This window comes from Girardinichthys multiradiatus, chromosome 9 (genome assembly GCF_021462225.1).
Source record: "Girardinichthys multiradiatus isolate DD_20200921_A chromosome 9, DD_fGirMul_XY1, whole genome shotgun sequence".
Lineage (NCBI taxonomy): Eukaryota > Metazoa > Chordata > Actinopteri > Cyprinodontiformes > Goodeidae > Girardinichthys > Girardinichthys multiradiatus.
The window spans coordinates 27,476,758-27,503,998 of NC_061802.1; the positions used below are offsets into that span (position 1 = coordinate 27,476,758).

General features: G+C 38.5%; 1 protein-coding gene and 1 long non-coding RNA gene across 3 annotated transcripts in view; one reads left to right on the plus strand and one right to left on the minus strand.

The window, feature by feature from the left end:
- Positions 1–27,241, plus strand: part of agbl4 (AGBL carboxypeptidase 4) — a 479,295-nt gene that overhangs the window by 450,332 nt on the left and 1,722 nt on the right. Inside the window, exons 10-11 of the mRNA XM_047374823.1 lie at positions 1,171–1,323; positions 15,878–16,040. Coding sequence (XP_047230779.1) covers positions 1,171–1,323; positions 15,878–16,040 — 316 coding nt within the window. The remainder of the gene's footprint in view (positions 1–1,170; positions 1,324–15,877; positions 16,041–27,241) is intronic.
- On the minus strand, positions 17,475–24,934 carry LOC124873834. Of its 2 annotated transcripts, XR_007039645.1 has the most exons (4): positions 24,056–24,934; positions 21,475–21,598; positions 21,019–21,247; positions 17,475–17,800 (listed from the first exon to the last, which is right to left on the minus strand). It is a non-coding gene; the product is annotated as an uncharacterized LOC124873834 (long non-coding RNA). The 2 variants fall into 2 exon arrangements; XR_007039644.1 differs by having other exon boundaries at positions 21,019–21,598.

Consider the following 27,241-nt stretch of genomic DNA (forward strand, 5'->3'; position numbering starts at 1 on the left):
TATCTGATCTTGAATTTGTTTAGATTGAGGCATGATGTATTTCTTTTAGAGCTTTTTCACCCAACTTTATAATGTGATTTGTTGATTCAACAGCTGTAGCAGTGAAAAGACCTGGGCCTTGTTGGTGAAACTGAACCAGAAAAATGCAGCTTATTACAACTAATAATAAATACCAGGGGGAAATTTTACTTTTACATAGGGTTCAGATAGCCCTTCATAAACTAAATTATGATTTGAAAGACTGATTTTGAATTTATGCTGGGTATCTTTGTTTGGTAATATGTTTGATAAAAAAAGAAAAAAAACTTAACAAATCTCCACACAGCAGTATGGCACAGATAAAAAAAAACAATTTTCATGGTTCAGGTGCTTTACAAATAGTTAAATAAAAAACAGTTGTGATATAAAAACAATAAAATACAACAGAATATCACAGAAAAATAAATTAATACAATACAAAATAAGAGTTGCACAGCAAATGTAAAGATATCCAGCTCAACTAGTGCTAATGAAAACAAATGGGTTTAAGGCTGGGAATTTTTTTAATATTAAGTATTAAATTACACTGGCAGTAACACTGGCGCCGGATCTTCAGTTTCATTTCAGCTGGTGGCAGACAAGCATATCAGGCTTTGTGGAATTAGCTCTAACAAGCTTTAAATGTTTCCATTTATATATCAGTGTTAGTTGGATACCTGATGCTCCATCACGTTGTTTCTTTGGAAACTTCTCTTTAGCTTGAGCAGACTTTTATCATGAAAATTTGTATTTATTGGAAGGTTGTTAGATCTTACCAAATCCATTGATGCACATTTACAATTTATTATTAAGGAAGGATTAACAAATGGTGAATATGGTGAATCTTGGGTGTCCAGATGTGAGTGTTTGTGTTTATACTATATTCCTCTCAGCTCACCAGGGCATGTACTTATTTACGGTTTGCCCTTCAGAAGGACAGCCTGATTGAAGTTATGTCTGGGTGGCTGGCTCCTTTCAGGTATGACTCTAATCTCAGGGCACAGTGTCTGGAGTGGTCATAGCTTTCCCATGGGTCAAAGTCTTTCCCAGGGGAGAAAATCTCTTGTCAGTCATTGCTCATGGGCAGAAAACTATCTCAGCTAACCCTCTGTTATTTTGCCTTTTTTCTCTTTTCACTTTTTCTGCTGTCAGAGTGTTAGTTTGGAGTTCTACATTGATGTCCATTCCCACTCCACCATGCTAAATGGCTTCATGTATGGAAACGTGTTTGAGGATGAGGAGCGCGCTCAGAGACAGGCCGTCTTTCCCAGACTGCTGTGCCAAAATGCGCCGGACTTCTCCTTCGTAAGTCTAACTAACACAGAGACACACAGACACCAGAATAAGGGCCCAGAACCCAGAATTTCTACTGCTTTGCTTAACAGCGTGAAATAATCTTATCTCAGCAAGTCCTGGTGAAGTGAGGCACTGAACTGCTGCACTGTAAGTGGCAGACACTTGGGAGCAAAACTTGGACTGTCTGCCTTTGAAGTGTAGTTCTATGTATTGAAGGTAGATGTTGATTAGAAGGCCACATATGATTCACTGGTTTTGAATTAGGAGAAAGCTTCATCATACAGACTACATGCATGAGGTAATTAGCAGCATATCTTAAACCTAGGTCACTCAAGTGCCAATGCAAACTTGTGCATATACTAAATTAGATATATATAAGGGTAAGATGAGTGTATGAAAAGGTGTTAACTTTGATCCCAAAAGAGAAGTGAAAAGGATAGGGCAGCCTAAAACAACCTTGTGAAAAAAATACAAAGCATTAAATTAAATAAATATATATTAACCTTACATTAAATTATTTAGACTTTTGTAGTCAAGTATGTTTGGGTTCCAGGTAAATTATGTCAAAATTAATTTTCTCATGTGCATCATACATGTGGAAAGCATTGCAAATGTCAATAAAATTAAAGATTTAACAACAGCTATCATGAACACAGTTTGCTTCTGTCGACCTCAGAGAGAAAGTCAAGCAACGCTTGTAGCTTAACTACCCCGTTCATGAATGAATACCGGATACACAAACAGCAATTCATTCGTACTTAACTTAGTGCATATGATCGACTGATCGTATGACACTCTTGGATCCAGTTTGAAGAGTTATGTCTGTTTGCCAGCAAAGAGACATTAGCCCGCTGTCACTCCTATCTAGATCCTCTCGAGATCAGTGTGGAAGAGGTCAGTTCGTTGGAAAGCGGGGGGTTTATATGGACAGTGACATTACGGGAAGTAAGCTGTCTGGCTGGAAGTAGGCTAATGCAATTTATTTTGAAAGTTCCAGAAAAGTTCGTACCGGACTTTCATGTTGTAATCCATGGCTGTGGGTCCCAACATTCCCATTATTCTTGACAGAAACAGTGAAGTTTTACTTTGTTTACCTCTGGAAGTTTTCTAACAACCCTTATATATTTGAGTTTGCTTCTTTAATGAGGGTTGTTGATGACATTTAAACCTATGTTTCTACATTTGTTTTTTTCTCTACCCCAAATAGTCTCTATCTTCCCAGCAAAAATCTTGATTTCCTTTAATCCTGTTTATTATTATATTGATGCTCAGTTTTTTAGGAGTTTTGATCAAGAGGTTGAATCAGCCACTAATTGAGAGTTTTACAAATAACTATCTGTCATCTCCATGAGGGAAACATTGGATCATTGCATCTCTATCAGTGACTTCAGTTTTGTTAGTCTAAGCGAGATCTCCAGGTTCTGACTTTGCCTGCAAAATTAATTAGATTTTATAGCCAGAAACAAAAATCTTGAAGGTATGAAATATAAATAAATTATAGAATGACTTTCCACTGTGTTTTTCAATGGAGGTAGGTCATTTTAAAAAGTGCTTTTATGAAACAGAGCCTTTGGTCCCAAGTCTCTCTAAACACAAACACCATTACTATATGTGGATTACTCCATAGTTTATTTAATATCAGAGCAAAACGGCCTGTTTCAAATGGAAGACAGATTGTTTTGTCATCAAAAAAGGCCTTTCTCAGAAGAACTTGTTGAATGGTTTTGGCCTCATATTGGCCACACAGAAAACTACAGAGTGAGTACTCCTAAAGATCCCCTCTAATTTTTTTCTTAGTGTTTGAGCTAAATGATTGACTGTATATTAATGATGAGACGTTGCTCTATACTACCACATCCGTTGTACTAGCTTAAAATAGCATTTATGGCTTATCAACATTGTGAGAAAGCTATCTGTGACCACCTTTTGGAGTGCAATTTAAGACATTCTCCTCAGAATGTTTTTACAGATAAAAACTGTAGTGCAGTTAAGCCCTCCAGAGTCAAGTATGGAATGACTGTGTATAAAACTAAGACTTTTAGCTGCTTCCATTCACTGCTGCTAATTATGTTTATTAATAATTATGTTGTTATTTACTGGTGAATTCAACTTGAAAAAATGCTAAAGTGAAACAGAATGCAACATCTTAAAAGTCTTGTTTTTCTTCTGGCAGTTTTAGAACTTAACCATCGGCGTCAAGATATTTCGTACCAGTGTTTGCTGCGTAAGGTTGGTTTTGACAAATCCTGTTATCTGTCATCCCTCATCAGGGGTAGTTAAATGTGTGATCCTGAGTCTTTCCGACATCCAAACAAAACAAAAAAACTTCCTGCTGAAACAAAGCTGCTAGAGAGCAATTTAGTTCTTTTTTTAAAATCTGTGCGGGCAGTGAAAGTAGTGTGGTGTGAATTTGACTTTAAATGAACAAGTGAAAACAGAACTACAGGTGTCAGGGCAGGTTTGTTGTTGACTCTGCTCTGAATACTTAGCTCTACAATTAGATTTGAAGTCTCCAATACCTGTGAAACACAGGCAGATGCTATTTCTCTTTCTGTTTTGGCAAATTTTTTTACCATAGTGCTTAAATTTAAAACCCAGCTCCCTATTTCTCTATGACGCTGTGTACTTTGCCTGTACCACTATGTTAACTGTCTTTGGAGCATCTGCCCCCTTTCCTTTACATGATGATATAATAGTCTGGTTTTGCCACATGGTGTACCTATTAAAATAGTCTGGATGGAGTAGAGCAGGAGCAGCGGAAGATTCGGCTTTCCTAGAAAGTGGTCTGCTCTTGTCATATGCTGCAAAGAGTCCGCTGTTAGTGACTTATTTACAAATGACACATCAATAGTTGGGGCTGCACGGTGTGGAAGTTGGCGCACTGTTGCCTTGCAGCAAGAAGGTCCTGGGTTTGACTCCCGGCCGGGGATCTTTCTGCATGGAGTTTGCATGTTCTCCCCGTGCATGCGTGGGCTCTCACCGGGTACTCTGGCTTCCTCCCACAGTCCAAAGACATGCCTCTTAGGTTAATTGGTCTCTCTAAATTGCACTTAGGTGTGTGAATGAGTGTGTTCATGGTTGTTTGTGTTTTGCCCTGTGATGGACTGGTGACCTGTCCAGGGTGTACCCCGCCTCCCGCCCATAGACTGCTGGAGATAGGCACCAGCTTCCCTGCGACCCACTATGGAAGAAGCAGTATAGAAAATGACTGACTGACTGACATCAATAGTTGCTACGTGCTATGTGCATCAGAATAACAGTGCTGGTCAGAACCGGACCAGAAATGACAGCGTTTACCTGAATGTTGGCAAACGTTTTGTTATTTTTTAGTATTTTTTTGTCATAAGCCAGCAGTGGCTACCTCTAGTCCTTAAGAACCAGAGTCTGGCATGTTTTAGATGCTGCAACACAGCTGATGAAAAAACTGAATAATCTCCTCGGTATGTCAGCAAGTTCTACAGAGTCTTGAACCTTTCATTTGGGGATATATCATGCTTTTAAATCCTTCGTTTTTGCACTTAAATCATTCAGTTGTGGTCTATGAAAAGTGGAACTGCTAAGCTACCCACCCATTACCCTATTAAGACAAAATTGAATAGATTAAAAAATAATCTAAAACAAGGAAATTAGGAAAATCTAATAAAAATAAACACACCTCAGACTAAAAAGAAAAATTAAACAATTAAATGTGGCTTACTGAACATAAGATCTCTTCAAAGACTTTGCTAGTTAGTGACCTGATTTGTGACAATCAGATTGATTTATTTTGCTTCACAGAAACCTAGCTGCAGCAAGAGGATTATGTTACTATAAATGAGTCAACTCCTACTAATTATTTAAATTTTCACATTCCTCAAAATACTGGGCGAGGATGAGGAGTAGCAACCATCTTTCAGTCCGATTTATTGATTAGTCCCAGACCAATCAGTAGCTACAACTCTTTTGAATATTTAATCCTTAGTTTTCCTCATCCAAATTGCAAAGCACTAAAACCACTTCTGTTTGTTGTTTTGTACCATCCACCGGGCCCTCACTATCAATTTTTAGATCAGTTTTCAGACCTTTTATCTGATTTATTGTTAAATTCAGATAAGGTTATTATAGTGGGAGATTTTAACATTCATGTTAACACTGAAAGTGATAGCTTAAATTTAGTCTTTAATGCTATCTTAAACTCAACTGGCTTTGCTCAAAACATTAACAAACCTACCCACCTTTGTCTTCATTCTCTGGACCTTGTGCTGACATATGGCATTGAGTGTAAAGACATAATATTTTCTCATAACCCTGTCCTGTCTGACCATTTCTTAAAAACCTTTGAGTTTAATTTAACCGAGTACTCCACACCTGAAAAAAAACTTCATTATAGTAGATCATTGTCAGACAATGCTGTAACAACCTTAAAAGAATCTGTTCCACTTTTAATTTCCTCATTATCACAGAAAAACACAGTGGAGGGCAATAATTCTGTTTCTGCCCCTTCACAAATTGATTCTCTTGTTCATAGTGTTACTTCATCATTGCGTGGTGCATTAGACAATGCAGCCTGCTTGAAAAAGAAGGTAATTATTCATAGGAGGCTAGATCCATGGGTTAATTCAGAGCTGCATACTTTAAAGCACAATGTTAGAAAATTGGAGAGAAAATGGCGTTCTACACACCTAGAGGATTCCTACTTAATCTGGAAAAATAGCCAACTGTTGTATACAAAAAAAAAACACTTCACCAAGCCAGAAGAGCTTTGATATCAACATCATTGATAGAAGAGAACAAATCCTAGGTTTCTCTTTAGTACAGTTGCTAAACTTACACAGAGTCATAGCTCTGTTGAGCCATCCATTCCCTTGGCTCTCAGCAGTCATGACTTTAAGGGATTCTTCCAAAATAAAATTGATTCTATTAAAAAGAAAATCTTTAACATACTCCCGAAGATGATTATTTCATCCTCAGCAAGTGAGACAACATTGGAAGTAACTGTAGAACCTGATCTGTGTTTGGACTGCTTTGATCCTGTAGAGCTTCCTGAGTTATCAGAAATATTAACTTCATCTAAACCATCAACTTGTATGTTAGACCCAATCCCAACCAAATTATTTAAGGAAGTGTTTCCTCTGATTACCAGCCCCATTTTAGATATGATTAATCTATCTTTAGTAAATGGATATGTACCACAAGCTTTTAAGGTAGCTGTAATCAGAATCAGAATCAGAATCAGAAAAGCTTTATTGCCAAGTACGTTTTTGGACATACAAGGAATTTGTTTTGGCGTAGTCGGTGCAATACAGTACAAATTAAACAGTACAAACATATCTACAATATAATATAAATATAAGTGCACAGTTTTAAGTGAGTGAGAGTAAATATAGAGCAGTATAAGATGCAAGAGCAATACAACAGTGCAGGTGATCATTGTGCAAGTAAAGCAGTGCAAGTAAAGCAGGAGTCCAAGCTGAGTGTTAATGTAACGCATAGAGTTACAGGTTACAGGTGTCCTGTCAGCAAAAAAAGGGGGGGTGTGGGGGAAAGGGAGAGTGTCAGTGTGGTTTCCGGGCTTTGTTAACCAGGCTGGTGGCAGATGGGAAAAAACTGTTCTTGTGGCGTGAGGTTTTGGTCCGGATGGACCGCAGCCTCCTGCCAGAGGGGAGAGTCTCAAAGAGTCTGTGACCGGGGTGGGAGGGATCAGCCAGAATCTTCCCTGCCCGCTTCAGGGAAGCGGGCAGGGAAGAAGCAAGGTTTCTTAAACCTTTGCTTAAGAAACCATTGCTTGATCGAGATGACTTGAAAAATTACAGACCTATATCTAATCTTCCATTCTTATCTAAAATTCTTGAGAAAATAGTTGCTAATCAAATGTGTGAGCATTTACACAGCAATGACCTGTTTGAAGAGTTTCAGTCAGGCTTCCGAGCTCATCATAGCACTGAAACAGCTCTGCTGAAAGTCACTAATGATGTTCTTCTAGCCTCAGATAATGGACTTGTCTGTACTTGTTCTGTTAGATCTCAGTGCTGCATTTGATACAGTCGATCACAATATTCTCTTAGAAAGGTTGGAATATGCTGGATCAGGAGAACAGCACTAGGCTGTTTTAAATCTTATTTGTCTGACAGATTCCAGTTTGTTCATGTAAATGATAAATCATCTTTAAATTCCAGGGTTAATTGTGGAGTACCACAGGGTTCAGTACTTGGACCAATTCTCTTTACTATATATACAGGTCCTTCTCAAAATATTAGCATATTGTGATAAAGTTCATTATTTTCCATAATGTACTGATGAAAATTTAACATTCATATATTTTAGATTCATTGCACACTAACTGAAATATTTCAGGTCTTTTATTGTCTTAATACGGATGATTTTGGCATACAGCTCATGAAAACCCAAAATTCCTATCTCACAAAATTAGCATATTTCATCCGACCAATAAAAGAAAAGTGTTTTTAATACAAAAAACGTCAACCTTCAAATAATCTTGTATAGTTACGCACTCAATACTTGGTCAGGAATCCTTTGGCAGAAATGACTGCTTCAATGCGGTGTGGCATGGAGGCAATCAGCCTGTGGCACTGCTGAGGTCTTATGGAGGCCCAGGATGCTTCGATAGCGGCCTTTAGCTCATCCAGAGTGTTGGGTCTTGAGTCTTTCAACGTTCTCTTCACAATATCCCACAGATTCTCTATGGGGTTCAAGTCAGGAGAGTTGGCAGGCCAATTGAGCACAGTGATACCATGGTCAGTAAACCATTTACCAGTGGTTTTGGCACTGTGAGCAGGTGCCAGGTCGTGCTAAAAAATGAAATCTTCATCTCCATAAAGCTTTTCAGCAGATGGAAGCATGAAGTGCTCCAAAATCTCCTGATAGCTAGCTGCATTGACCCTGCCCTTGATAAAAAACAGTGGACCAACACCAGCAGCTGACACGGCACCCCAGACCATCACTGACTGTGGGTACTTGACACTGGACTTCTGGCATTTTGGCATTTCCTTCTCCCCAGTCTTCCTCCAGACTCTGGCACCTTGATTTCCAAATGACATGCAGAATTTGCTTTCATCTGAAAAAAGTACTTTGGACCACTGAGCAACAGTCCAGTGTTGCTTCTCTATAGCCCAGGTCCCCCAAGGTCTGGAATTGGCCCTTCTCCACAATCTTCCTCAGAGTCCGGTCACCTCTTCTCGTGCAGCGTTTTCTGCCACATTTTTTTCTTCCCACAGACTTCCCACTGTGGTGCCTTGATACAGCACTCTGGGAACAGCCTATTCGTTCAGAAATTTCTTTCTGTGTCTTACCCTCTTGCTTGAGGGTGTCAATAGTGGCCTTCTGGACAGCAGTCAGGTCGGCAGTCTTACCCATGATTGGGGTTTTGAGTGATGAACCAGGCTGGGGGTTTTAAAGGCCTCAGGAATATTTTGCAGGTGTTTAGAGTTAACTCGTTGATTCAGATGATTAGGTTCATAGCTCGTTTAGAGACCCTTTTAATGATATGCTAATTTTGTGAGATAGAAATTTTGGGTTTTCATGAGCTGTATGCCAAAATCATCCGTATTAAGACAATAAAAGACCTGAAATATTTCAGTTCGTGTGCAATGAATCTAAAATATATGAATGTTAAAATTTCATCATGACATTATGGAAAATAATGAACTTTATCACAATATGCTAATATTTTGAGAAGGACCTGTATGCTTCCAATAGGTAAAATAATCAGGCAGCCTAGGATAAATTTTCACTGTTACACTGATGATACTCAGCTTTGCTTATCCATGAATCCTGATGAGCCCAACCAGTTAGATAGACTACAAGTATGTTTTGAAGACATAAAAACTTGGATGACTTTCAATTTTCTGCTTCTAAATTCAGACAAGACAGAAGTTGTCTTTGGACCGGAGTCTTTAAAAAAGAAACTGCTTGGTCAATCACTTAACCTGGATGGCATTAAATTGACCTCCAATGATAAAGTAAAAAACCTTGGTGTTATTTTTGACCAGGACATGTCATTTAAATCCCATATTAAACAGGTTTCTAGGATTTCCTTCTTTAATCTCCGGAACATTGCCAAAATTAGAAATATCCTATCCAGGAGTGATGCTGAAAAACTAGTCCATGCATTTGTTACTTCAAGGCTGGACTATTGTAATTCGTTACTATCAGGTTTTCCATAAAATGCAGTTAAAAGCCTTCAGCTGATTTAAAATGTTGCAGCAAGAGTTCTGATGAAAATTAAAAAGAGAGATCATGTTTCCCCTACTTTAGCCTCCCTTCATTGGCTCCCTGTTAAATCCAGAATAGAATTTAAAATTCTCCTCCTTACATATAAAGCCCTTAATGATCTAGCTCCATCATACATCAGAGATCTGATTGGTCCATATGTTCCTAACAGAGCACTTCGTTCTCAGACTGCAGGTTTACTGGTGGTTCCTAGAGTCTCTAGAAGTAGAATGGGAGGCAGATCCTTTAGTTATCAGGCTCCTCTCCTGTGGAACCAGCTCCCAGTTTTAGTCCGTGAGGCAGACACCCTGTCTACTTTTAAGGCTAGGCTTAAAACTTTGCTTTTTGATAAAGCTTATAGTTAGAGTGGCTTAAGTTATCCTGAACTATCTTCCTTAGTTTTACCTCCGTCTTCTTCCCTCCCTGTTGGATGGAGTAAGGGGGAGTCAGGTTTAGCCTAAACCGGCTCAGTTATGGTTGAGGTGCAAACACACCCTCCATTTCTGCTACCTGTATGACCCCTTCTCTTTTCCAATGGTTATGGTCAATCTGACAGAGAGAGGTATCCCAATCATTGTGGTTTTTAGTATAACAATGACCATCAGTGGGCTCTAGATGGACAAACTGTCTACTTTTAAGGCTAGGCTTAAAACTTTCCTTTTTGATAAAGTTTATAGTTAGAGTGGCTTAGGTTATCCTGAGCTATCTCTGTAGTTATGCTGCTATAGGCTTAGGCTGCTGGAGGACATAATGACCACTTTCACCCTCTTCGCTACATTCTCACACTGCTCTCCAATTTTGCATTATTTGCTGTTATTTCAGCTTTTAACTTTGTTCTCTATCTTTTCTCTTCCTAGAAGCTACACCTGGCCTGACTCTGTGTCTACCTGTGACACCTTTCTGGAGAGGGGCATCGTCCGAGCTTCTGCTGGCAACAACTTAATGCTCACCCTCTACCGATGATCTACATGGCCCTGTCTTTCAGTGTTTAACCCTTTCTCTCTTCTAGACATGGCGAGTGACTGAGCTTAATTGTAACAAACTCTATGTGCTCTCTTTCAGACTCTAACCTTGAAAACTGGCTCAGAGTTTTTGTTCTTTCTTTCTAGATAAAACGACTAAAGGAGCTACATCCATTAACATTTACTTTTCCTTCCCATTGAAAGGACTCCTGAATCAGTGCTTCTTTACTCTCTTTGTTTCTCTGCTCTGTTCTCTCAAACCCCCAGTCGGTCGTGGCAGATGGCCGCTCACACTGAGCCTGGTTCTGCTGGAGGTTTCTTCCTGTTAAAAGGGAGTTTTTCCTCTCCACTGTCGCTACATGCATGCTCAGTATGAGGGATTGCTGCAAAGTCAACACCAGTGACTGTCCACTGTCTCTACATGCTCATCCAGGAGGAGTGAATGCTGCAAGTCACTGACTGGATGCAATCTGCTGGGTTTCCTTAGATAGAAAAACTTTTTATCCAATTTGAATAAATGACTGAATCTGACTGCACTGTTCAATGATTAGGATTAATTGGAATGTATGTCCCAGACTTTTGTGAAGTGCCTTGAGGCAACATGTGTGGTGAATTGGCGCTATATAAATAAAACTGAACTGAACTGAATATATTTAAAAACTTTGTTACTTTAAACAGAAGCTTTGATGAATGTTTTTACATCTTTTACTAGGCCTGCACATAGACACAATCCCGTCTCAAAGGTTTGTGGATTTTTCTCTTGACCTCATAACTTGGTTTTCATGAAGACAAACACCATCAACTGTTTGACCTTCTGCAGACCTTCCTTGATTACATCCAATTAATTCAGTTATGTTCAGGTGGACTCCAATCACAGTGTTGAAGCCTCTCAAGGATCTCTTCTAGCTGTGGGATGCTCCACATCCTAATTACAGATGTCATAACAAAGACACTTATGTTAATCAAATACTTCACTCCTTTGATTTTTAATTTTAAAGGGTTTAACAAAACACTTTAACAACTTTGTCACTTGTCTGTATACAAATTAGGAAAACAAAATATATGAATGTCAAAAACTCTAAAGAACTTGAAAACCCTTCCAGTTTTCTGTGCAGGCAAGTAAAAGGTCAAATCACAGTGTTTGACTATAAATGTAGGCCAGGATGGTTTAGGCTACCCAGTGGCTGAATCTTGGTTTATATTGACAGTGGAAATCCCTCCAATGGGTCACACATACACCCCCTCTTTTTGACAAGGAATTATCACCTAGTTCCTTCTATTGTGCTTCATTTACTAAGTGACATTGACATTTAAAAGAGGAGCATCTTAAAAGTATAATGCAGACTAACCGTAATTACCTATCAATACTAACATACATTATAATTGAATCCAGACCACATACAGTCCATACACATACAGTATGAAAATGTTACTTAGTATCAAGTCACTACTGTGGGGTGTGTTAGAAACAATGAGCTCAACTCCATTTCAGGAGAAACTCTCTTTCTGTACCCGGGAGGCTTTTGTGACAGCTGGCCCAGGGGTCATCTCCCTTTCTGCGCCATTGTCCCCATGACCATTCAGCACAACCTAAAACCCAGCGCAGCAGCAGCACAACACAATCATGGCAAACTCCCACCGGCGGCCGTCGAGTCTGCATTTCAGCAAGTCAACTCTCGCTTCTGTAGAGTGAATTTACAGTGAATGGAACATTTTTTCACACTCATCCCCAGACAGCGTCAAATTGTGTGTTATAGCTGACACGCTCAGAGCTGAAATAGATTTTTCTCCCACACTTTGTCCATTTACAGCCAGAGTTTGTAATAGCATTGTGTAAATCTGCTAAAATGAACTCCCCTTTGCAAGTGGCTCTGAGTGAGAAATCCCAGGACATCAATGCATTTTTACTAATGTGACATGTCAGTCAATACTTATCATAGTGGTTATACGTATTTCTTTGCATCGAATCAATATACTATCACACATGAATATTTTGACGTAAAAAAAAAATTCTGTCTTTGAAATACCATAGTAATATTGCCTATTGCAGGTTTGTAGGATGCCCTGCTTGTGACCTCCAAACCTGACTGAGATCAGGGCCACACCGAAATATTGACTTTGTTGTCATTAAGCCACTTTGTAGCTAATTTGTTAAAACGATTAGTCATTGTTCATTTAGAAGATCTGTTTAAATCCTGATTAATGATTTAAGATTTTGGTCCAGTAATATAATAAACTAATAAACATAAATACTCAAAATAAGTTAAAAATTCTGTTTTTGTTTACTCTCCTCTTCAGTAAATATTTAGTGTAAAATAGTATGACTTTCCCTAAAATAAGGCCAGGCCAAAGTGGTTTCTCGCGCTGCACAACTGGAAATCAACTAAACCCTCCAGATTATGGGTCAGCTGTATTCGCAAATAAAACCCAACTAAAAGGAATTAGAACAGAGTATTATTTACTTCTTAATATCACAGATTAGAGCTATATACATGTACATCTTAAAAGATTGGAATATTGTGAAAAGTATATGTTTTGCCTAAGTGTAATATCAGCTAAACCTGGTCACCAGCTGATTTCTTGGTGTATCTCTAAATAGTTTTGTGTAAAACAGGGAGACAAGGCTATCCACATGGTTTGTTCAGTACAGTTTTGAAGCAGCTTCACATTGTTCAAGCATTTTTTTATGAAAACAAATGAAACACATTGATTGGACAAACAGGACTTTGTCTTTGAGATCGAAAAATAAGATTATTTTCAGGAGAACGGCAGATTGATCACAGGAAATTAAGCTAACTAATATCCTCATAATGACATTTTGGACGATTCTATTAATATATTAATCTAGAAGATCAGATTAGTTTCAGAGGTGTTGTGGAGCCAGAGCTCTCTAAGATTAATTCTTATGGCAATTTCAAATTAACTTTACCTTTCAAAGACAGCTGCTGCCTCCACTGTGTACCATCAATGCACAAAATTGGCACATTAGGTTGAGCTTATAATATTCTTGCTATAAAGGTTGGATATAGGCATGTCATCTATTATTTTATGAACAAATGGAGCATGATTGTCCATTGATTCTGTAATTACTCAGATTACTTATTCCAACGTATTCAGTGATCTTATTAAACACTCCCTTCCCTCTACTATAGGTTACTGTTGCTGTATCTATAATTTAAATATGTCTTTCCCTTTTTGGCCAATTGTGTGCGACGCAATATGATGTGGCAAACTTGTTAGCAAACAGTTCCTTAATAAAACATCATGCAGACTCTGAGTAGCATTTCTGGTCTTCCTTGAATCCTTAGATATATATAAATGGCTCATTACCTGCTAAATGAAGCACATGTGTTTGCAAACTGCATGCTAAATTTCCTGTTTGATGACTGGCATGTGGCATTAGGTTGCTTTTTAGTATGCTGTTTGCTGAGAAACAATGCAGATGAAAGCAGCGAGAGTGAAACAACAAAGTGGCAGACCACTGAGTAAAACATCAAGCTTACAAAGAATGTGAAGCTCTGTGGTTTGGTTTATTGCAAAAGAGAAATAAACTAAACATTTTCTTCTGGAACACTGACAAACTATTAATTTTACCAGACTTGTGTCATAGTAAAGTAAAATAAACATAGTTCTCAATATGCAGGTTTACTAGTTATTTTTGGAATGTGCAAAATCAGACCAGGAGACAGACCCTGGTTCTCCAGGTTTCTCTCTTTGGGAATTAGCTCGGGGTGCAGAATGCTAACACACTCTCTTCCTTTGAAGCCAATCCTTAAATTTATTAAGAGTAACCATTTTCTGTGCCAGGCAAATTAATTGGTACCTCTTGTTAAGATGTGTAAAAACTTAAATTAAATGCATTTTTTATTACAGTAGAATACTCACACAATTAAGAAATTTGAAACAAACCTGACCTTTAATTTAAGTACATTCATTAAGTAGGGACAAAAATGTTTAAAAGAAAAATGGGTGAGTGATCATTTTTTTCACAAAGTTACTGGTAGCGGAGTTGTTTGCATCCCTGCTGTCAGTAGTTTCTACAGCCCTCTTTTGGCAATATAACCGCACTTATCACAAGGTTGGAGCAAAACGTAAGAGGCTCTTTGACCATTCCTCTTTTCAAAGACTTTCTAAGGTTGTTCAGAATCCCAAGTCATTTTTATCCTCTCTTCTCTTCAATTTACACTAAGGTTTTCTATCTGATCCAGATCTGAAGACTATAATAATCTCGAAAGCTTGATTTGGTCTGGTGGTCATTTCTTAGTTGATTTTGCCATATGTTTTGGATAATCTGGCTGAAAGACCCATAGACAACCCATTTTCAGTTTTCATTTTCAGTCCACCAGATTCCTATGTAAAATGTCCTAGTATGTCAAAGAATTCATGATGCTATGCACTGGGCTGAGGTTCCCTTGGCCTTAGTAGAAAAACAGTCCCAGAGCACCACAAAGCCTCCACCATGCAGTGGTAGTACATGTAGAACTACCATTACAACAGTGAGCTTTGGAGATCTTTTTAACCTCCTTTACTATTCTCCTCACTATGTGTGGTGGCATTATAAATATTAGTCTTCCTTTAGCCTAGTTGCCAATGGCTAAAAGAAATAGGCATCTGTGTTCCATCATTCCCCAGGAAAAAGAAAGTCATGGATTACCAATTAAAAGTTCCTACATTGATCAACTTTTAAAAAACATATTAAATAGCTTTAGTTACATTTATTTTAAAGGAGTTATTAGGAGTACCAATAAACCCAACTCTGCCACTGTTGAATTTGCTAAAAACTATTATCTTTAATTATTACATTTTGTTTTTGATAATTTGTCAAATTTGTCAACTGTCTCAATGACTTGACTGTGTGACTCCTTTGTTAATATGATTATCATCTACTAATACTATTGTTACTCAGGGTTTTAATGCTATGATACTTTAAACTATGTTTTGTGATGGTTTTATTCTTTGTGAATCACATAGACTTCTACTTGAAAAATGTGATATGAACAAAGCTGATTTAACCGTTGTACAAATCTATAGGTGACACTTCTTCCCTAAATTAGATGAGATGAAGTTATTTTACAATTTGGTGGGAAGAATTATTGTTTTTAGCATATTTGTCTGAAATATAAACTAGCCAAATGTGTGCTTCCTGTCTTTTTTTTAACTATACTGCATTAAATAACTAGTCTTTTAAGTCTCAAAACTGAATATTTCAAACAGGAGACGTTTGATTTTATAAACTTAAGTCAAGTGCTTGTGTGGGATTTAGAATTCATAGATTACTTGAAAGTGTTGATTTGAAGTAGATGTTTGCCAACAGAAGCACTTTACCCCAAATCCTGAGAAGAGGTTTTGTGATTAACTCACCTGCATTTTATTTTTTGTTGTTTTTCCACCAGTCGAACACTTCTTTTAACCGTGACAAGGTGAAAGCTGGTACCGGTCGGCGATTCCTCGGTGGTCTTCTTGATGATACTTCCTATTGCTACACTCTGGAGGTGTCCTTCTACGGCTATATGACAGTTGCCAGCACCGCCCCTGTGCCATACTCTGAGGAGATTTGTATCCTTCATCGTGTGTAATCCGTGAGGCTCAAAATGCATAGAACAGCAATAACTGTCTCATGTTATTTGTTCTCTCTTCTCATCTGACACTGACACATGCTTGCAATCATCAAGATGCTTGAATCATTATTTTATTGTTGTTTTGTGCTTAATTGGGAATATGTGCATGCATTTGTGACTCTGCATGTCAAGTCATTTGTACTTGCTAGAGAAGCAAGTTGCTCTTTTGTTGCCTTTTGTTGCGACAGATGTGCAGTGGCAGAATGCGGATGATATCTGCATCTATTGATTTCATTTACAAAAGAGAAAAAAAGAGAAGGGCCTTTGTCGACATGTGTAGCGCTGCGTGTGTGCACGGTTGAAGCTTGGAATAAACAGTGAAACAAACAATAGTCCCATCAGCTTCAAGCATGCACAAACAAGCACAGATGGATTTTAGCACTGAAGTCGAAGGTCCCAGGTGCCTTAATGGAGCCAGATAGGAAGGAAGTTTTCCTTCGTCTGACCTTCTCAGAGGCGAGGACCTCCTGAAAGCTGGCTGTTAGTGGTGCGATCTTACCGATAGAGTGATCGAGAAGAAGGGGAAAGAGATTTTGATAACGACAAGGGCCCTACACATGAGGAGTATGTGCTCTCATGCACTTGCACTGCAGGTGGAGGGGCAGCTTGGTATTAACGCAGCCCTAGTGCCCTCTAGTGCCAAGTACTGGTGGTCTCTTTTAGTATAGATGAGGCACGGTTAATTAACACACAAGTAGTAAGCAATTTAAAGATCCATTCCACATACTGATCAGCAAAACTCTTTAAGGTGATGATTTTTTTTTTTTAACAAACAAAAATGTATTCTGTGAGAAGAGAACGAAGCAAATGTGTAACAGTCAGGCCATCTCCTTTCAGCTGGTTTAAAGTTATCCTCTGAAGTCATCAGATCTATAGATGTTAGTTGTCATCATATTAAGGTAGAGTCCATGTGCATGTACCACAACAGCCAGGCATTCAGGTGCATTGATAGGAATATAGAGGAGCAATAAAGGCCCATAAAAGGTTGATCATTGTGTGTACATATTCTAAATCTAATAAGTGTCATTAATAAAAAAACAATTTTCTTATCATACTCAAAACTCTGTTTTAAGGCAAAAATATTTGTCAGGGAGCCCTAACTGCATACGTCATAAAAAGGAATGAGAGGAATATCAAAGTTATTCTCAGAATCACAATATTAATATTTTAGTTGATCATATTGGATCTGATTACTAATACAATATATATAATTATTTTACTAGTAATCTCAACAATATATTTTAGTGTTTAATTAAATAGAAAGTAATGAAAAAAAATCACATAAATATGAGCTCCAAGTCTCCAAATAGAATTCCCAAAGACAACTGAGAATGAAGGTTCATATCATCATTAGCTGATTAAAGATTTAAAATTTCTATAAATGTCACATTTATCTGAGGTAAACACAAGTAAACACAATTATTTGTACAGACTTATGTCTGAACAAAAGTTGGAAAGAGAAGAAAAGCAATTTATTTAAATGGAGGAAGACCTTTCAGGTACTGCAGGTTCCAACACCAGAGAACAGCCTCTCTATGAACCAGACTGGGTGCCTGGACCTACAGTTCTGAACATCCCTTTCCACAGCTTACAGGGCGGGAATAATCTCTTGCACATCAATCCGACTCAGCCTCAAAAGTGTTTCTCCAAGGTGATAGAGGCTGTTTATCTGGCACAGGTTGGACATTCTGAGGAATTCTGTGGAATTCAGAACCGAACTGTAAGACTGTAAAATAAATAATCTTACTGGATGAACTGGATTCTAGTCTTTACCACATCTGCACAAAGGTAAAATAAAACAAAGCTTGCTGGAAGGTTAGACAGTTGACAAAAACTAATGTTAAGGAGAATTTAAACAACAACCAAATGGATCAGTGTTGATCAACTCTTCTCATTCTCTTTTCAGCTTAAGCTCTTTACACTGAAGGGGGAACCTAGAGGTACCTAGCATGCTTAGCTTAGCTTAGTGTAAAGCATGTTACTTCGCAAAAGAAACTCATTAAGAAAAATGATTTCTGCTTTTTCTTTCAAATATTATGATGAAGGCCATTTGCACAAGTCTGAGTGTTTCTAACATGACAGGGTTAGGATATCTGGAGTCTGTGCTAAACATACAACCCGGAAGATAGAGAAGAACTTGTAGAAGATTAAAATAATTTAGCCCTACAGTCCATATTTCTTTAACTGTTGCTTTAACATTTTGTCACATCACAACCACAAATGGCAATGTATTTTATTTCAATTTTGTGAATAAACAATAATAAGCGCTTTAGCCTAAACATACTGTGGTGGCGACATCATGCTGTGGAGATGACTGTTCTTTCTCATAGTAGCTGGTCAGAGTTGATGGGAAGATGCTGACCAATACTGGAAAAAACCTAATAGAGGGAGCAAAAGAGTAGGGTAGGGGTGGAGGTCTACCTTCCAGCAAGATCATTCACCTAGAGCTACAATAGAACGGTTTAGAGCACAGTATGCTTATGTTCAGAATGATCCAGTTAATTCCAGACCTAAAATAAATTGAGAATATTTGGCATGACTTGAAAAATTGCTATTCAGACACTATTCCTTCATTACGTTATGCACTACTTTGTGTCTGGGTCTTCACATACAATCCCAAATAATATACACTGTGGTTGTAAAGTGACAAGAAATGTAATGTGAAAAAGGGCTAAGAATACTTTTGCAACCCCAGCGTACCTGTCCAGGAATGTGTGTGTTTGAGAGGACAGGTTGCTGAGGAGGAGGAGCTACAGAGATTGGGCAGGCAGCAGGGGAACATAATATACAGTGGAGATTGGGGTCAGGCAGGTTGAAGGAACAGACCATGTCACTTTTTACGCCCCAGCAGTCTGCTTGATGGAGCGTGTAAATCATCAACAGAGACCTTTAGCATGCCCACCCCACCACCCTCTACCTGCCCCTCTTTTCCTCATCTCACACCAACACATTCCTCCAAACTAATTCACGACAAATAAAAACCTTCGGCCCATAACCACAGCCACCTTCCCAGTGTCTTTCCTCACCTTTTCATCTGTCCTTTCTAACCTTCCTCACCACGGTGACTTGCATCCACCGAAATTGAAATCTTAACCTTTCAAGCAGCTAAGACTTTTGTCACAGTTTGAATGTGCTCAAGAAAATGTGTGATACGCTTTCTGTGGCTATGTGTGTTTGTTTTTGATATCTCTGCTGCACTCTTTTCTCCTCTACAATGTCCTGTCCTCTCTCATCCCATCAGCCACAACGTAACGGCTCATTATATCATCTAGTCAAGCTGAGAATGCTCCTCTCTGAAACAGCAGGGACAGCTTTTCTTGTGTGTATGACTTTTTATCGTCCTCTAATCATTTAACAACCATGTTTGTTTGTTACCCAGTGTAACTGTTCTTCAGCCTGTGACTACAACATCCATAAGTCTTATGGGGTGCTTTATATCAATTTGTACCTGTTTAATTTTTCACATTTTGTCATTTTACAAGCACAAACTTCAATGTGTTTTGTTGGGATTTAATTGAAAGACAAAGTAACAAAAATTATGAAGTGGAAGGAAAATTTTATAGGGCTTTCAACAGTTTTTACAAATATAAAACCTCGAAAGTTTGGTTGGTATTTGTGTTCATCCCTCTTACTGTGATACCCCTTAATAAAACCCAGTCCAACCAACTGCTTTCAAAGGTGTTCTAATTAGTATATGGCTGGAAACCTACTGAGAAATGATCATCCACCTAAGCTGACTGAGTGACCAAGGAAAGCATTAATCAGAGAAGTCTCGAGGGCAATGGTAACTCTGGAGGAGGAAAATACATTTACAACTCAGGATGATCTATTGACAGGACAACTAGTAGTCATGCACTCAACAAATCTGGCTTTTACTGAAGAGTGATAAAAAGAAAGCCATTTAAAGTTCTTAAAATTAGCTACACACCGTGTAGAAGAGATAGCAACCATATGGAAGAAGGTGCTTTGTTCAGATTAGATCAACACTGAAGTTCTTTGCTTACATGCAAAACAGTGTAAATGGAAAACAAACACTGCACATCACCCAGAACAAATACCCACACTGAAACTTGGTGGTGGCCGCATTATCCTGTGGGGAAGAACACGTGTTGGAACTTACAATTTACTTAAGACTGGGGTTGGAGGTTCACCTTCCCACAATGCAAAGACCCTGAACTCACAGCCAGAGCTACAGTGGTGTAGCTCAGAACATATTCTCTTATTAGAATGCCCCAGTCAAAGTCCAAACTTAAATCTAATAGAGAATGTGTTGCAAGACTTGGAATTTGGTTGCAGACAGAGACTGTCCATACAAAGAATGAGGATAAACAAAAGGCAAGAGATCCCCATAAAGACATGTGGCTGTAAGGGTGGTTTGACTAGGTATTGACTCAGGGATGCTGAAAGCAAATGCATGCTACATTTTTGAGATTTTCTTTTCAAATTCCCATTCCACTTGAACTTTGCGTTGATCCATCACAAAAAATCAAATGAAATCCATTGAAGGCTTCGCGTGTAATGTGACAAAATGTAAAAGAGTTTAAGTGATCTTTTTTTACTTATTTATAGTACAAAAACCTTGGTTTCTGCTGTCCAGACCGTAAAGTTTGAATATAAGTGTAGAGCAGATCAAGGTTGAAGGAATCTGGGATCTTGTTCAAAACACAGCTTGATGTTTTCTCTGTGTATGAGTGCACTTCAGTATGCGGGGATACAGTAGATGCATTTTATGTATGATTACACAATGTACTTATCTCTTATTTGCATTTCTGTTTTGTTTTCTATGTTGCTTTGAAGGAACTTTTAAAAGTAATTGAGGGCAGAATGCGTCCCTGAAAGATTAGGTTTTTGTTTTTGTTGCAGTCAGTCGAGAGATTTTACCATGTTCAGATTTTCACTACTGAAGGACAACTCACTTTTCAGACTTTCCAATTCAGCAAGCTTGCAGATTTTCACCAGAGGTTGAGTTTTTCACTTGCAGTCTAATCAAGCAGAGCATTGTTGGGCTGCTCAACAGCTCTGAGTGACGTCACAAGTTGATAGCTGCGTCACCTCTCTGCATGTGTGTGATGTCTGACTGTCGGCCGACGCAGCAACACTTGATGTGCACGTCACCGTAACAGCAGGACTCCGTGAATGCCAGAGCTGCCAGTGGAAAAACAACATGCATCACTGAACCTGACACCCAACGCAGAGGCTGTGACAAGTATGCAAATGATATAGCTGGGAGGCAAATATGCTTCGCTACCACCCATCATGCACATCACATCACACGGATATGCACAAATGGCTAGGTGCTCGCATATGCAAGCAAGCAAACACACACAGACACACACATTTATGCACACGGTTGATTGCACAAATATTGTCACCATGCTCAGATGAACAGGTGTCCTCACATGAGTTCTCCCAAAAATGTAAAAGCCGACATGCCCAAATCCATGGATATTGTTGAGGTTTTTGGACAAACCGATAGGTCCGGAGTTCTTGGAAAGTCTGAAAAAGTTTGAAAACATAATTTGAACAAGAAAGACTACACTTTTAAAGATTCTTTCAGTTTGGGTAGCTGCTGCAAACAGTTTAAAGCAGAAGGAGTGTACGGGGACAACAAATGTACTGAAAGAATCTTAATTAGCAAATGTTAACATTTACTTAAGGTTTAGTGAAGTCCCATATTTGAACAATTAAAATGTTAGGAATGGACATAGATGGAGGTACTTAAACTAGATAACCTTAGCTGACCTGGTATTAGACTACACTGATGGCCAAGAAATAAAGAATGTGACACCGGTCCTGAGACATCTTTAAGAGCAATTAAACAAAATACACAATATGGTTTTCCTCCTTTGTATTATTCTCAGATTTTCTTCTGTCCCTTATTTTAAAACATACATGTGCAAATGACAAAAAAAAAAGAGTATAGAAAAGCATGAACTTTTAAACTATAGAAGGCTAAAAGTGCCTCAGTCCAATAAATCCACAAATTTTACATTTGTTATTCTTTTCTTAAAAAGAACAGAGGCCTTCCTCAATTTTCTTACACTTATTATTAAAGTTAAAGAGCTTGTATATCTAACAGGGACAGTTTGTTCTATCAGGGATTAAAATCAGCTCCTTTTTGTCCTCTTGGGCCTCTGGACGTGAGGTCTTTCACTGTGTTGATTTGATACTGGGGACAAAAATGTCCCTTTCCGTATTGCTGTTGTTGACTATCCTTGTAATTAGCATTGATAATTAGCTCTCTACGTGTCAGTGCACTGACAGGACCTGCCAGTCGCCCATATTGATGGCTCGAATGTCCCCTTGCTTGTCTCCTTGTTAACTCCCATCCAATCTAGACAGCATTTTGAACGTGTCTTGTTAATTCCACCACTAGGGGCCTTGTTGTCTCTTCGTCACGTTGTCTCACTGTCTGGGAGGACGGGGGACGAGGAATGAGCCGCTGAAAGATGCTAAATGTGCTGACTGCAAACAGCTGCAGTAAACAAGTCATGTTCCACCCCTGTCTCTTGTCTCCCATGCCCCGTAATCTCATCAGCGTCTAACCTGGCACGCCCTTGAGCCATGACAATGACCTGTGATTGATTAGACAAGACCATTATTGTGTACAAAGAATACCTGTCCATGAGAGGCAGGCAAGATGCTGACACACAGCATACACCCCCTCTGACCTCCCGACAGTGAATAATAATATTGATAATAAGAGTTTATTACGCAATCTAAACACTATGATTAGGATTAGTCAATGTGAATATTTAGCAGAGATTGCTTGGATGTTAATTCAAGCTTAAAGTGCTGTGAATAAGTATTTTTCACCCTATTTTTGCTTTTTTTTTTTGTCACACTTAAAAGCTTCAGTGCATCAAACTAATTTCAATATCAGACCATTTTAACCTAAGTAAAAACTATTTTCAAATGAGGATTTCTTTTATCACCTGTAAAAGGGAAACGTTATCCAAACCAACATAGCCTGTTAGAAAATATACTCGCTACTCTTTTAAAATCATGAATCAATTTGGATCAAGTTAACTGATGATTTAACTGAATAGCCACACCCACGCCCGATTACTACCAGACTTGTGGAATTAATAAATCATTTAAATAGAACCTGTCTGACAACATGAAGTAGGTAAAACAGATATTGTTTGGACTGACGAGACAAAACAGAAACCTTTTGGAAGGTGTGTATTTCATCAAACATGCTAAAAAATAAATGAATAAAGAAGTGTTTTAAAGCAGCTTAACCAGAGTCTGGATTTAAAGCAAATTTAGACACTCAGGCATAACTTTGAATAGGCTGTTCTTTATTGAAAACCCTTCAGGATGGCTGTATAAAAAATTTTTGCAAGACGAGTGGGCCAAAATTCATTCACTGTAATGTAAAGACTCATTGCCAGTTATCGCAAATGGTTGGCAGCAGTTCTTGCAGCCAGGCATGCCACTCCTAGTTGTTGGGTTCAGGGTGCAATTACATTTTCATAGGGCCAGGTTGGTTAGGATACATTTTTTTTCTTAATAACTAATCTTCATTTGAAAACTTCATTTTATCCTTGTCTGATATTAAAATTTGTTGGATCTGAAACATTTAAGGGTTTTGTAAATACATTTGGTAAAAAAAATTTGAAAATGTCAAAGTGCAATACGAACCATTGCCATGGAATGATTCACATGTGTTTGCCTTGTCTGATATTAAAATTTGTTGGATCTGAAATATTTAAGCGTAACAAAAAAAACAAACAGCTGAAACGTATAAGGGGGCACATTTTTTTCACAGCACTGTGGATATTTTGAGTATCTCCATGCCACCCAACAGTGTAATCCAAGCTACAGCTTTCCTGGCTCCCATACACATAACTTCCTGCTGCATCAATGGCTTCGTTCCAGAACCTACGGTTTCCCCCAGCGCCAAGCCAAGCTGCAGTCAGGGCATCCTCCGTGTCTCCGACCACATACCCAATGGAAGAAGTTCTCCTTCAGAAGCTGACCGTCCATCACAAAACCTCCTGTAATAGACGGTGAGTCGTGACGAGACAAGCTGAGAGGCCATCTGCGCGCGGTGGGGTCCGTGAGATATTTTTGTCGCTGAGTGTGCCTGGCTGCAGAACTGGCAGCAAACTCTGCTGATGAAAAAAAACAGGAAAATCAAAAAACTTTCCAGAGGTCAAAGTGGAGACATCAAGGATGGAATGAGGATTTAACGTAGAAGCTGATTTTTTTTTTGCAGAATTTTAAGAGTCAGAGGGCAAATGAGATGATGTATAAAAGAAAGCAATAATTTTCAAAGCGTGCAGACTTTAATTTACCTGGGAGTCATTCAAGTTTGGTCTATCGAAAGGTAACTGTTGGTAAATAGTTTAACACTAAAAATAACATTTCCCCATGACATATTACAAAGAGTTTCATCATCCAAGGTGTATAATTTTACACAATTATTCAGAGAATCCAGGGAAATCTCTGCTCACAGAGACTGATAATCAATTATGGCAATGATAGCAGTGATCTTGAGCCTTCAGGGTGCCCCATTTAAAACAGACATAGCCTTTAGCAGAAATTTATATTGAAACTCCAGGATACATTGAAAGAAGAATCACAAGGTATCATGGAAATCTGATTCTAACAGTGCAGTGGTTGAGTTAAATAAAATAAGTGGCTTGTGTCTACATTCTTCAGTGTCCTTTTGAAATAAAGCTGTGTTTCAGTTTGTTTTGCCATTATAAGCTCCTGTAGTGCCTCCCAGAGGAATGTTCTGTGTTCTGTCTAGAATGTGATGATGAAGGAGCTGTAGCGCCCAGTCTGTTTGTGGACAGTTTGTGAGGAAAAAAATATTTGATCCACCAGGGTTCCCACACAGTCTGAAAAGTATGGACTTTGTTCAAAGTTTTTTCCAGGCCTAAATAAGTATTCGAAAATAAAAATGAAGTATGGAGTCTTTTTTTGCTTTCCCATTGTCTAACAGTTGTCCTTCCTTCCTTAATGTCTATACGACTTAGCATTTTGCTGGTTCCATAAAGCATGCCTAGTATAGAAATATCTGCCATAAATTCACAGTTGTTTTTTGTGTTGTTTTTTGCAGGGGGGGTCATATTTGAAAAAGGGTGAAGTGAGAACTCTTAAAATTAGAGCCCTTAGAAGTAAAAATGTCTAACGTAAAACGTGTGAACCCCATAACCACATTATGACATGCAGGTTGTTCTAGTCCTTAAATGTTTGGGATGATTGTGCTAAACAGAACTATAATCAATAAAAAGCGGTCTGACTTAAGTGCTCCATTTCTCCAGAAACTTCAGTGTAATGTGAATTAGTGATGTCCTCTTCTCTAGATCAGTTGGCCCCTGGAGTTGTACTGAGGGCAGGATAGATTTTACTATGTTGTACTGAGTTTCTCAAAGCACTTCAAGACAACCAATGTCAGCGTTATTGGTCTCTAGTCCTTTAGATCACAGGATTTTTGGGGATAGGAATAATGGTGGCAGATTTTAAGCAGGAAGGAATAGTGGTGTCAGTTTGGACACACACACACAGAAACAGTGCAGATCTCGCCTAACGAAAGGCTCCCAGACAGCCAGATGGTGAATAAACTGTATTCTGGAGACATGTGGAGAGGTTTTCCATCAGCCTGTGGTGTAAAGAAGGATGTCCAGTGCTGACTTGTGAACATACAAAGGCCAAATGGTGGCACTAACCACAGAGGGGGCTGCTTGCTCATTCACAGTTCTAATTTGCCAAGTGTGTTAGTTGTGTGTAGGTGTTGCTTGAGATTCTTTGGGGAAAACCATTTTAAAACTAAGCACCCAGGCTGCCTGTTAGAACTGCAAATGTATTATGATCAACTACTGTAAATGTTTATCATGTAGTGTAAAAAAGTTTTTTTTTTTGTTTTGTTTTCCTTTTGCACAGCTAAGACAGATGGATAGTTCATTACATGTTAGGCTGTATCTGAGTATCAACAAGGTAATGACCAGAAGAAAGATGATGACACTCTGCTGCTTCATCAATTTACAGACAGGTGAAGGATGGAGGCAGCCAAACATCAGTGGCACAAGATTAGGAAAAACCCTCATGGATCTGTTTGTTCTGTGTCTGAATGCATTTGGACATTACACATGGATGGAAGATGGTTGAAAGGGGAGGATGAGATGTATTGAAACAGACTGGCAGCTTGTATTAATGTGTTTTCCTAGTGCACTCACTTCAGCAACTCGATAAAATTTACTCCTTGTAGTGGCAATGTTCTTATTTATCCGTATTCACCATATCCTCACTCTTGGTGATTGGGAACATTGTTGGCATTCAGCGTTCTTCTGTTTCTTCATTATCTGAAACTGACTGGCACCATTACTTGCCCTGCTGTCCTAATAATCACAGGCTTGGCAAAAGCACTCATAGCTGCTCGACTGTTTTATAAAAGCATCCAAGTTATTGATAGGGTTCCTAATGTAGTAAGGGACAGCTGAGATGATGTGTGCACTCACCTCTGAATTTAAATTAGGCTTCAGTTTATAAGTAATTGCTTTGTCTGACTCATACCAGTGTCATACATTTGTCTGATGTGAGTAAAATACAGTCAATTTAGCCCAACTTATGTTAGCAGTGTGTTGTAGGCTGAACATTTGCACTGCTCGTTTCTTTAGGTGCTTGTTTTTAGTTATTTATTGCTGATCCCCAGGTTTGTTGGCAAGAACAAACACTGTGTTTTAAGCCTTTTTCATATGCATGCTGCATATGTCTGAGGATTTATTCATGTGACACATCATTGATCTAAAAAAATGCAATATGCTGTAAATACTCATACATTTTTAAAGTTTTATTTGCAGGCTGTAGTGTTGTTTAGTGCGCAAATTTTGCACCTGATCTCCTGATTCTCAGGAGATGGGGTGAAAAAATAAATCACACATTCATCCATCCCATCCATTTTCTTAATCTTTTCAAAAATACACAAAATGTAGAGCTTTCTGGCAAGGTCTAGTCATTTCATCCCTTTACCATTTAACTTTTGGGTACAACAAGAAGCCAACTTCCTGGGGATGTTTCATACGAGCCATATGTCCAGGGGAACATTTTGTATTGTTATTTAACAAATGACGATTTTTCTATTATCTCTTCATATTCTACTATAAAGAAGCATGATTATATGACTAT